Here is a 12,808-nt window from a genome sequence, read left to right as displayed (position 1 = left end):
TCGCCTTTGAAAAATTCAGATCTTACCTGCTTGGAGGAAAGACCACAGTCTACACCAATCATGCGGCCCTGAAGTACCTTCTGGCCAAGAAGGAATCTAAGCCCCGGCTGATTCGATGGGTTCTGCTGCTACAAGAGTTCGACGTGGAAATAAAGGACAAAGCTGGAGCACAAAACCAAGTGGCCGATCATCTTAGCAGGATCGTGAGGAAGGAAGAAGGGGAGCCAATCAAGGAGATGTTCCCAGATGAACAATTGTTATATGCCCAAGGTAGAAAAGAAGATCCATGGTACGCAGATTTATGCAATTACCTTTGTTCTGGATATGTACCCCCGGGATACACTTATGCCCAGAAGAAGAAATTGGCCAAAGACAGCAGAGAGTACATTTGGGATGAACCGTACATGTGGAAGCAATGCGGGGACCAAGTGCTTCGGAGATGTATCCCACAAGAGGAGCAAGGAAGCGTCCTAGAATTTTGCCATTCGAAGGAGTGTGGGGGACACTTTGGGCATAAGAGGACTGCAGCCAAGGTTTTGGAGTGTGGTTTTTATTGGCCAACAATCTTTAAGGACAGCTACACCATCTGCAAGAATTACCCACAATGCCAGTGAGAAGGGAACATAACCAGGAGGAATGAAATGCCCATGATGCCCATTATGCCCGTGGAGATCTTTGACATTTGGGGAATGGATTTCATGGGACCCCTTCCCAGCTCGAGAGGAAACTTGTACATCCTACTTTTGGTAGATTATGTCTCCAAATGGGTGGAGGCAAAAGCATCCCCAACGAATAACTCAAAGGTAGTGGTGAATTTCTTGAAGACTAACATCTTTTGCAGATTTGGTGTGCCCAGAGCAATCATCAGCGACCAAGGATCCCACTTCTGCAATTTCTCGGTCGAAAACTTGTGCAAAAAGTATGGAGTCCAACATCGAGTCTCGACAGCCTACCACCCGCAAGCCAATGGGCAGGCCGAACTCTCGAATCGCATTATCAAAACAATTTTGCGAAAGACTGTTGGCCCCACAGGGAAGGACTGGAGTCTTAAGCTGGAAGATGCCTTATGAGCATATCGGACTGCATACAAAACTCCATTCGGGATGTCACCATATCGAATGGTGTATGGCAAGATGTGTCATTTGCCGGTGGAATTGGAGCACAAGGCTTTCTGGGCAGTGAACAAAGTGAACTATGATTGGGACAAGGCAGGGCAAGCAAGGAAGCTAGAGATCCAAGAGCTCGAAGAAATCAGGAGGGAGGCATATGACAATGCTGTTCTCTACAAGGAAAGAATGAAAAAGAGCCATGATGCCTTGATCACAAGCAAGCAATTCAGCTTTGGGCAAGAGGTTCTCTTGTACCAAACACGGTTCAAATTTGCACAAGGCAAGCTGAGTACAAAGTGGACCGGGCCATTCGTGGTGAAGACCCAATTCCCAAATGGAGCCGTGGAGATTGGGAATCCAAAATCTGGGAAAGTGTTCAAGGTTAATGGACAAAGGCTGAAAGCCTATTATGGGCATAAGCCCGACGCTGGGGAAGAACTGGATCTCGATCCAGCCACAAGCACCTCGGATTAATTGGAAGGTATCACGTCATGCCCAGGACGATAAATAGGGCACTGGCCAGGAGGTAACCTGGTATTTCCGTTTAGTTTTTTTTTCTTTTAGTTTGTTTCGTTTCTCGTTTTTTTGTTTGCCTAGGAACCCGGTTATGCCCACAGCGATGGGCGAGTTTGAGTTTCCCGCCTTCGCGGAAGTTTGAAAGTGTTTTGCAGATACAGGGGAGCAGTTATGGGCAAGAAGCAGTCGATTGTAGAAGCAATGATTCCAGGGCAGAAGGGGGCTCTCGGGCAGAACGCGGCCGAAACCGTCTGACGCACGTCACATCAAGTGGCAGTTGTCAAGCCCTTACACCCCCAAAACCCTAAAACCTCTACACACGACGTCACTCTACCCTAACTAGCCAACTTCCCATAATCACCACCCCCTTTCTCGACCTTTCGAATACAAAACCACCATCAGCCACCATGGTATCCACCAGACCCAAAAACAAACTTAGAGGCATACCCGACGGAACAGAAATCGATCTCACCGGAGAAAACCCCTCACCGTCAAAACCAAAAGCACCGAAGAAAGCCCCACATAAAAAACCACTTCCGATGAAAACCACACCTACTCCCTCATCCAAAACCCTAGCGCGAACCGAGAGCCCCTCGCCGGTGGACGAACATGCCATTAAGCAACTCACGGCGGAAAACGACGTCCCCACTCTCGGTGACAGAGACCAGCATACAGCTGAAGGAGAAGGCAAGACGGCGCTAGAAAAGGCGAAGGGAGGCAAGGAGGAGCCGTCCAAGAAAAAACACACCCTCACTGCTCCGAAGAGGAAGAAGCCGGCGGTCGAGAAATCGCCCACGCTGGCCGAAGAATCATCCAACGAAAAGAACGAACTCTCTAGTTCGGTGATGCAAGAGAAACAGGGAGAGTCCGACGAAGAGCAAGAAGAAACTCCGGCGAAGAGGAGGAAGAAGGTGTTAGACCCGACCCCGATCCGAATGATAAAGGGGAAACTGGCATCTGCACCGAAGAGCAAGAAGAAGGCGGAGAAAGGGATTGCTGTGCCCAAGATCCCTGATATGGACGCACTGAAGCCTCTGGGCATAGTGGAACAGGTGAAGGAGTATTTCAACAACATCAGATGGAAGGAATTTTTGGATTGGCCAGGGCACGCATACGAGGAGGTAGTCAGGGAAGTTTTTGAATCGGTACAAGTGGACATCAACCAAGCCTGCGGACCGTTGGGCATGAGTTTCTCCATGAAGGCAGAAGTCAGAGATGTGTCTGTGAATGAACTCAACCAAAATTTGGGAATGGTAAAGCTTAAGGACCTACAAAAGAAGGAGTATAAAGAAGCGAAGAGAGGAATCCCCACCTTCACTGCACAAAAGTGGGATGAAATGTGGGCAGAGATAGGCGATGGAGGCAAGTTCAGAACCCAAAAGGTAAAAGGGTATAGGATTCGCGATTCAGCCCTGAGAGTTTGCCATCGCATTCTCTCGTACTCCCTCTTCGGCAAGCTCGACAGCGGAAATGCTATGTCCAAGAAGGATCTCTACATCCTGTGGGCAATGCACAGCGGGGTGAGGCTCAACTTTGGGGCCTTTCTGATTGAACACATCGATTCCATAATCAGCAAGCCAAATCAGAGGCTTTCCTACATTCAATTCACCACCGCTTTTGCCAAGGTGAATGAAATTGAGATCGAAGAAGGGAACACCAAAATTGAGCCAGAGAAGCTGAACATCGAAGCCCTGATCCGCATGAAGGATGTCAGAATGGATCGGGGTGTGCCCAAATTTATCAATCCTGATGAGAGGGAATTTTCTGCGGCCGAAGGCCAAAGCCCCGCTGTTGGAAAAGGGAAAGAAAAGGTGGAGGAGTCAGAGTCGGAAGAGGAAGAGAGTCAGCTGGATAGAATTGAGAACAGGACAATCGAAACCCAGGAAGCACTGGCGGCAACCCAGAAGGCCCTCCTGGCCTTTTTCAAGCATCAGGGGTTCAGGTACCCACCTGCATCTGCCCCTTGAATTCTACCCTCCCTAGGATGTTAGTTTTTAGTTTGTTTTGTTTTGTTGTGTCTTTGTGTTTTTGTTCTGTTTGTTCGTTTGAGTCTGTGTTTCCTTTTGTTGGCTTGTTTAGTTTGTTTTTAGTTAGTGTTTTTTTTTCTTGACCCCCTCTACACACCCACTTTGCCCAAAGCAAAGTGTGTGTGTGGGGGGGCCAAGACGTCTGTTGTTGCTTTACCGGGTAATCCTTGTTCTCGCACCCTTCGCCTTAAGGCAAAGTGTGTGAGTGGGAGGGAAGACCCAATATCTTTTTATGTTTTTAAAGTTTGTGTCAAACATGCTGTGCAATCGAGGTTACTCAGTTGTGATGATTTGAAAGTGCAATTTTGTGAGTGAGATTATGCAAACTTTGTGCCGTATGTAGTTGAGGACGATGGATAGGGAATTGGGCATACCTTGTGTGAGGATTTGAGCTTTTAATTGTTACTTTATGCCAAAACAAGTCTTTCTTTCACTGTGTGGAATTGACATTTTGATTTAGGGTGATGCTAGAACTTGCCTTGATTCTTGGTCGAACCCTGTGTACATAGTCTAAGTGTGTTGAATGATTTAGGCAAATTCTTTCTTTAGCCCACTAAGCCAAACTGACCAACCCTACATCTATCACTTGCAACCCCTTTTGAGCTTAATAATTCTTTTGAATTCACTTATAAATTTGCCTAGATTTGAGCCGTCCCGGTCAAAACTGAACTTAAGGGGCAAAAGAAAGGGAGATAGTGTAGTGGATCCGATGGGCAGGACTAGTGCAAAGAAATTGCAAAATGAAAAATCTAAATCCCAAAACAGAAAAAGTCCAGAAAAAGAAAAAAAAAAGAGAAGGAGAAAAAGAAAAAAAAAAGAAGAATAAAGGGAAAAATGTGCTTAAGCCCGCAAGAATAGGCAAGGATCAAAAGAATCTGGGAAGTCAGTTGCCAGAATGAAGTTCAGAATGACCTTAGCCTCGTATCCAAAAATTCTCACCTTATGCCTTGAGCCACATTACAACCCATGAAAGACCTAATGAGATGCACCTAGGACTTTGACTAAAGGGGAAGACATTAGAAGATAGGCAAGCCTATGGTCAGAACCCAATCAAGATGTCCGGAGTGTAAACACGAGCCTAAACACTTGAGAGAAAGAGTGAAAAGGAGAGGAACATCCTTATGCCCAGAACCCGATCTTGACTCAACTAATGGCAATTTTTGATTGTTTGATCAAGCTACTTGTTGTTTCTTTTGATCTTCATTTTACTGTTGGACTGAGAGAGTATAGCATGTTGTTTGTTTTCGTTTTTCTTTTATGTTTTGTGTGTCTTTTTCATTCGTGTCTGTGCCTTGGGCAAAATCATGCAAGCACGCTTGAGGACAATCGTGTTTAAAGTGTGTGCGTGTGATAAGCCCAGGTTTGTGCTCTGTTTTTGTGTGTGTTTTAAGTCTAGATCGAGTCTTTTTCCTTGTGTTTGTGTCGTTTTGGTCGCCTGGGAGGGCGTAGTTCAATGGCAGGGACCAGCTTGTGGAAAGAGGCCAAAATACCAGAGAAACGGAGTGCCAGAGGATTCAAAAGGGCCAGGGAAATCAAAGCCGCCAACGGATTCAAAAGTACCAGCGGATTCAAAAAGGCCAAAGGAATCAAAGTCGCCAGCAGATTCAAAAGGGCCAGAGAAATCAAGCTGCCAGAGGGAAAGCCACTCCTCTGGGCATCCGAGCAGCGGAGTCCTTCGACCAGAGGGATCAGCCGAGCAGAAGAATTCTCCGAGCACTCCAGGGGTCGAAAGCGCTGTCACCTCTCGTGAAAGAGGTATGTGCCAGAAGCAAAGGGATTTTGGAGGCAAGACCATCCCTTATGCCCATAAGTACCGCACGAGAGCTGGCAGGCAAGAGAAGGAAGGAAGGCAAGAGAAGACGGAAACACAACAGACGGGCGAGGAAGTATTGCAAGTAGGAGTCCGAGAAAGGCGGAAGGCGGCAGCTATCCAAAAGAGACCGATAAGGCCAAACCACAGCCTTATCCAAAAGGAAACATATCTTCATGAAGATTAGGTCTGAAAAAGGATACGCATCTCCATGCTTGCATGGATCCGGCCGCAAGTCATGGGCTGGGCCTTCGAACCCTAAGTTACTCCTATAAATACCCGAAGAGCTTCACAAGCCAAGGGTGCTGAAATTCCGTCCTGTTGTGCATTGTTTAAGAGTTGAAGCTAGCCCAGGCTGTGGGCATTTTCTCATACTTTACTGTTTATGTTTTTCACGGCACTTTCGGCCGTAGGTACTTCCATTTTCATTTAAGTAATTTCAATTCCAGTTATGTTTTTCTTTATATCTTTTGGTTGTGTCATTTACGTTATGGTTGGCTAAGTTTATATTCTGATTTGGGGAAGATGATCTAAGCATGAATGAATAAACTCGAGAGGTCTAATTTGAGCATAACAACTATATGAACATATTCCCGATACACTAGGTTTGATTCCAATAAGGCTGTAACGACTTGGTTAATTAATTGATCACTAGTTAACTAGGGAGTTTTGGTCACAAGTAATACTTTGGGTATAAGGCGAGTTGCCATCGACCTCCAAAATAGTACAACTGGTGTTGGAGCCGTGACTGCTGTGAAATATCGGCGTAAGAGTCAAGTGGGTCTATCTAGTTCTTAAAGCATTCTGGGCAAAGCACAACTACCGATAGGCCATCGCAGAGAGCGTGGATGTTGTCCGGGGTAGTTGATTTCCATTAGCTGACCCTTCTAAGGGATCATAAATTGAAAGGATAGATTGGGCAGGGTGTTTGTTGTGTGCGTGACAAGTGACAATAGGGGCACAACAATTCTTATGTCTATAACCACTAGTATGCGAATATAGTGATTAATCTTTGCACCCATGATCGAGTGTTAATTCATGTTTAGTGATTCGAACCCAAGTCAGAATTATTTTGTTATTTGATTTATCTCCTTTGTTATTTCAGTTTAGGTTGGATATTCCGTTCTGCCCATAACCACGTTTTGGTCAGAACACTGCAGAAAACAAAACCTTTTTAGTGACACCCTTGCAGGAGAGATTACTGCTCAGTTCCCTGTGGATTCGACTCTGGACTTACCACTAGCTAGTCTAGTTGTGGGCACAGGATTATTTATTTGCACAAAGCTCAAACGACAGCTTCGTCACTCCACCTTGTCATGAATATCCCAATGTAGTCTAGCCAGGAATCTAGCCATGGTCGCCTCTCTGTCCTCCACAACATTGGCTCGAATCATGACCACCTACATCTCTTTGTAGTATTCATCCACACTCCGACTGCCTTGTTTCAAATTCTGTAATTTGTTGAATTGCTCCCGGTAGTAATGACTAGGCAAAAAATGCTTTCTCATCACTGCCTTCATCTCTTGCCAAGTCTCTATAGGTGGCTCTCCGTTTCTTCTTCAACTCATAATCAGTTGATCCCACCAAACAAGTGCGTAGTCTGTGAACTCAATCGCAGCCAACTTCACCTTCTTGAGCTCGGAACAGTTGTGGCAATCAAATATCAACTCGACCTTTCTCTCCCACTCAAGATATAGCTCTGGCTCGTTCTTCCCTTGGAAAGAAGGGATGGTCATCTTGATGTTGTCATCTTGATAATTCTGACCACTTACTCGACGCCAACGCCCCTCACCATCTTCTTCATACTCGGACTCCTCGACCTGCTCCTCGCGAGGATGAACTTGTCGAATTGGCATGCGCCAGCCTCCACTACCACGTCATCCTGGATCTCCGCATCCTCGACTCGAAGTCGAATGATATTGTTCAAACAAGTCCATTCTCTGGTCCATCCTCTCATTCATCCTTTCAGTCATTCCCTCAAGTTTGGAATCTATAAGCTTTTCAATTGCCGATTGTAAAGCCTCCATTGTGAAGTTCATGTTTGGATTTATGGCAGATGGATCCTCCCCATGCGAACCATGTTCAACTTTCTTTGACATTGTGACACTGAAACAAGAAAAGGTTAGTAAAAAAACAAATAATAAGGGAACCTCACCGCCTCACAACACTCGTGTATAGCACTCAAATAGTAATCACTCAACGCTCGTGTATCACACAATCACAGCTTTTTCCCTCTAATAATCTCACCACTCTAGCCTTTTTCCTCTCAAGAAAATCAAAGTCCCTCAATCTACCACTTGAATTCAAAGTACCAACTGCACAAACGAGAACACCAAGCGCACTCAACGAGAGCACTCAATGAAACGCCCCACAAGGAACCACAACAACACACAGATTGTATAGGACTCAACAAGAACGAAAGACTCACGAGACGCAGACTGGAACCCAATAATAGTGCTGTGCAGAAAACAAGTCACAAATCTCTATACTACCCAAAGGAACAAAGGAACAAAGAAGTTTGGATAAAAGGGAAAAAAAATTTCGAAAAAAATTTGCGATACTTGGTATTTTTCTTCTTCGTTTTTTTTTTAACTTATATAATACGGAACTTCTGATGAACTAAACAATGTGTATGATCAACGGGTGGGATTATGGAGCATGTAACGTTGAAATAGGTGTGTATGAATATAGAAAGATGGAATGATGGAAAAGATGTGAAAGATGGAAGTATGGAGTATGGAACAGTATATATGGAAACCAAAACCCTAGCAACGTGTACCCTTGAACGAAGACGGAAATGAAACCTGGATGATGATACCAAATGATGTGAACCTCACCGGTAAAGATTGGAGCCTTGCCGGTCCGTTCAACAAACACGCTATGTGGAAGACTAGATAAACAAATCAAAGTAAAGATAAAAGGTGGAATATCCCAAAACCTCTAAATCTAACCTACGAAATGATCTAGGCGAACGAATCCCTAAACCCCAACGTATGATTGAGGCAGCAACTCGGGGACGTTGAATGACACGCGACGAGGGATGGTGGAACTCGCCGTTACGTCGATGAATTGAATTCATCTTGGCACAATCAAGAAGAATTCGAAGATCTCAAGAGAGAATAAACTCACAAATTTCATATATCAAAATTAGGTAAAAATCGTCCAAACAAATAGCAGCCATATATATAGGCAAAACTAAACCTAATCTAAACAAGGAAACAAACGTAAAAATAAGGAAATTTAGAAACAAGGAAACAACGAAAACTTGTTCAGTACGTTTAGACAAAACTAGCGAGAATGCCAACTCCAGAAAACGCCAGCCCTGGAAAACATCAGCTCTGGAAAACGCTAGCTCTGGAAACACCAGCTCTAGAAACGCCAGCTCTGGAATACGCTCCAGTTCTGGAAAACTCCAACTCTGAAAAACTCCAGCTCTGAACTAGCTCTGACAAACTCCAGCGCTGCACAACTCCAGCTCTGACAAACTCCAGCTCTGCTCTGGACTTCAGTCAGCTCTGGAGCTTAGCTCTGCTCTGGACTTCAGTCAGCCCTGGAATTTAGTTCTGCCCTGGAAGCGTGTTCTGCTCTGCCCTGGCAGTCTTCTCTGCTCTGCTCTGGCATTCCATTCTGCCCTGCTCTGTACGCAATAAGGTTCTTCACGCTTGAGCTCTGTTCGGTAATTCCACTATCTCCGATCGGCTTTCTCATCTCTTGTCTCCAGATCTCTTCCACCAAGACAATTAAGTTTGCCTTGAACTTCTTGGTTCTAGCTCTCGTTATCAGACCAACGGGAACATGCACCGAATCTCTGCTCTGGGCTGCATCAGGTGCAACCACTGTCACTTGATTACAACTCGAAAGGAGAACTAAACAAAGCTAAACTTAAAAGTAAACTAGAATAAAAAGTAACGAAAACTTGAAGAACTAAGAAAACTTGAAAAACCTAAGTCTTTGGCTGCTTAGCGGAAGAATGACTCTCAAAAGACGGAACAAAGATTAGGGCAAAGATTGATTATTACAATGAATATTAAGACGCTATTTATAGACTTCATTCCAACCCTAATGCTGATAAAAAAGGCCTTGCAAAATTGGACTTTTAAAGATAAGCATCGTGAAATCAAAAGAAAGTCCAGTTGGCAGCGTGCTCTGCAAGTAACGAGCTGTGGCGAGAAATCGCCACCTCTGGAAACGTAAGCGGCTCTGGATAGGTAAGGCAGAGCTGGAGTACGCTCTGGAAAGTTCAGCTCTGGCGAGTAAAGTACGCTCTGGAAAGTTATGTCGACTCTGGAGAAATATGTTGACTCTGGCACGTAAAGTCAGCTCTGGAAATTGTACGCTCTGGATAAGATCGGCTCCGGAATATTCAGATTTGGAACTTTAGCTCTGTCGAGTCTTAGCTCTGCTCTGACAAATTTGTTCTGCTCTGGAGATTTTAGCTCTGATAGTGAAGTTCAGCTCTGGAGATGGTCAGCTCTGACTATGGAAGTCAGCTCTGGCTCTGGCATTTCCGCTCTGCTCTGGCGAGCTTCTCTGCTCTGCTTTGGCGCAGGCTTTTCGGCTCTGGCGCGGGCTTTTCAGCTCTGGACACCAGTTTGCGCCTAAGTACGCAATTCTGACCCAAAATCTCCAACATAACACTCTTTCATTTATAAAATCAGAATCTCATGCAAAGCATAAAATAAACCCATAAACGCACCAATTTCTATGATATTTAACTCAAAATAAACACATGCAAACCCCCAAATTAAGAACAATTAAACATAAATCAACCCCCCCTCACTTAGCCTTTTGCTTGTCCTCAAGCAAAATCAGTATGAATCCTAGGAAGAAAGCGTTTCAACGATGATTATTTCCATCCAAACATTCAACACGTCAATTCAAAATTTTCCAATCAATACATATCTCTCAGATCATGCAAGTAACTTAAAGTTTACGAAACAACACAGCGGTAAAGCAAATAATTCGATCAGACCCAATTCTCCGTTAGAAGTGAATTCCCTAATGTGATCGCCTTTGTACCTTCATTTTTCACACTTTGTGTGCTTAATCACTTAGATTTCGACAGTTGAACCATAATTCGTGAAATAAAATAATTTAGATGTAATCCAAAGTCTTCTCACGTGGTTTTCCACGCTCATAGTTAAACTAGCGGAGCAGAGACTCAGAGCTGTCACTTTCAGAGCTGGCCTTTTCAGAGCTGGCAAGTCGTCCAGCATTTTACACATTTCACAAATAAGGATACGATCGTAGGCAATCACAATGACAACACTCCCTTTAGCATCTACCGGACAAATCACGTTTTAATTGCTTACCACAGTGTTGCAACAAAACTCATAATTCTTTGCACAATCAAGAAACATATATCAAGAGTAAAACAAGAATAACCACCAAACAATCACTGTAACACCCCGTACTTTTTCTTATTAGCAATAGTGTCGAGACACTACTGAGAGTATTTCGATAGTGAGATATATTAGATTTTTGATTATTTTAGACGAGACAGAGTTTCTTTAAATATGAGTTGTTAGAACCAATGACGGAGTTAGAAATTGAATAGCTTTGAGAAAACGAGTTGAGTTAGAGATGCTGATGGAATTGAGAATGGAATTATAGTGTTTCTTTTTGGTCTAGAAAATAGATTTATTTTTGTGGTAGTTTATTTTATTAAGATTTACGAGCTTTGCGTTTAAATTCAAAATCTTTCTCTGACTGATCAGTACCTTTCAAAATCTTTAACTGATTTGTCTTAATTGTTGGGATACGGAATATCTTTGGAGGTCAAGTACTTTCAAAACGGGGATTTGATTTGATTGGATTTGATTTGATTTAAATCTGCCCTGATCTTTACCAAAAATATTTCCAATCCTTTTTGCCTCTGTGATCAAATTTCTTGAGAACCTCATTGACATGACAAAATGCAATGATACCTCTCACCTTTTTGAAGCTTCAGTCCCCTGCAGTGACGGCGGACGTGAATTTTTCTTCAAAAACATTTTAGGCACAGTTTTTGAAAAACTTTTCATCTTCTTACTTGGTAAAATTTGTCTATTTATACCATGTTGTCTTCACATATTTTCTGCATCAACTAACAACTCTCCACAGCCTTCACTGTGAAAAAAAGTTCAAATCTTTCCAAAGTTCCAGAGAAAATTTGTTCCGACAAAAGGAGAAATCAATGACTGCAAAGTCATGGAGTGGGAGAATGACGCTCACATACTTGGTCTTCACCGGACCCTTCCACTGGATCTCAACGTCTCTCCGACGTCAAAGTTTGCTCTACCCTCACTTGTATCTAGCGAAGCGAGCGTCTTCCATCCTCATGCTCGGCACATGGTTTGAAATACTTGTCTGAAGAAGATGGATTTCACCTGGGTCTCAGGAAAGCCACTCACCCTTTCGTGAAGCTTCCATGTGATGCAACAGCAATGAGCAGGAGCTCATTGTCAACCGGCGCAACATCGACGGTGTCTATCCTCACGATAGCCGCTGATTCGATTTTCCTTACCTACACACCTCCTCTCTTATGCTTCTTTCTCTTCACCAAAAATCCTCTCCTCAACCTCCTTTGGTTTGCATATTCACTGCTCTCTCATTCCCAGTCTCGAGAGCCATGCAAATCCACCCCTGCCCTTTTCTTCGTCTCCATCATCATTCTCTCCTCTTCTCCATCTTTTTCTTTTTCTAAACCTCCGCACTCTCCATCTACCTCTTACCCTCAGCATCTTTCTCTGGACCATTCTGCGAGTCTGTTTCCTTACAATGGTCTTAGCTTCAATCCTTCAGTCAATTCTACCTTTTTGATGTTGCCAAAAAGGGGGAAAGTTCTTGAGAGACTTATTCTCAAAAGAGTGAAGACGATTAAGCAAAATGATCATCCAATGATCATGAGGAAGATTAGCCAAAAGGATAAGACCTCAAATCAACGGAAAACAAGTGAGAGTGGAACAAGCTTAGGAACACGAAGACAGAAGATGAAGATCAAGAAGTTCAAGGCGCAACAATGCAGACTGCTGGAGTCCATGGGTTTCCCATGATGTTTTTGTTTTTCTTTTTACTCCAATGTAAGTCTTGCTTTGTACCTCGACTGATGGCTTATCAGTCTTACTTTAATGAAAAGAACTTCTTTTTGATCTCAACCCAAAGACAATGACTCTTTGTCCAGGCTCTGATTAATGTTTTTATGTCTTCTCCTCGTTCTTGTTTTGAACTGATGTGTTCATAACTCTAAGTACAAGTTATTAGGTTCTATTGTTAAAGGGGAATTGTATTCACCCCAGTTTTAGAACTTGTGCTGTGAGTTCAGTCTTTTTGTTTGTCTAGAACTGTTGTATGGTTTTGGCATCATC

General features: G+C 43.7%; 1 protein-coding gene across 1 annotated transcript; it reads left to right on the top strand.

The window, feature by feature from the left end:
* Positions 1–1,118: 1,118 nt before the first annotated feature.
* Positions 1,119–1,583, top strand: LOC131008117 (uncharacterized). Its single transcript, XM_057935015.1, has one exon. It carries the CDS (start codon positions 1,119–1,121, stop codon positions 1,581–1,583), a length of 465 nt encoding a protein of 154 aa, XP_057790998.1.
* The last annotated feature ends 11,225 nt before the right edge of the window (positions 1,584–12,808 follow it).

Source organism: Salvia miltiorrhiza, chromosome 2, assembly GCF_028751815.1.
Source record: "Salvia miltiorrhiza cultivar Shanhuang (shh) chromosome 2, IMPLAD_Smil_shh, whole genome shotgun sequence".
NCBI lineage: Eukaryota > Viridiplantae > Streptophyta > Magnoliopsida > Lamiales > Lamiaceae > Salvia > Salvia miltiorrhiza.
The sequence above is the reverse complement of the archived record's forward strand: the minus strand, read 5'-3'. Positions and strand labels throughout refer to the sequence as shown.

What these genes read in the sequence shown, in the direction of transcription:
- LOC131008117 (XM_057935015.1), top strand. Translation starts at nt 1,119, where the DNA reads ATGGTGTATGGCAAGATGTGTCATTTGCCGGTGGAATTGGAGCACAAG.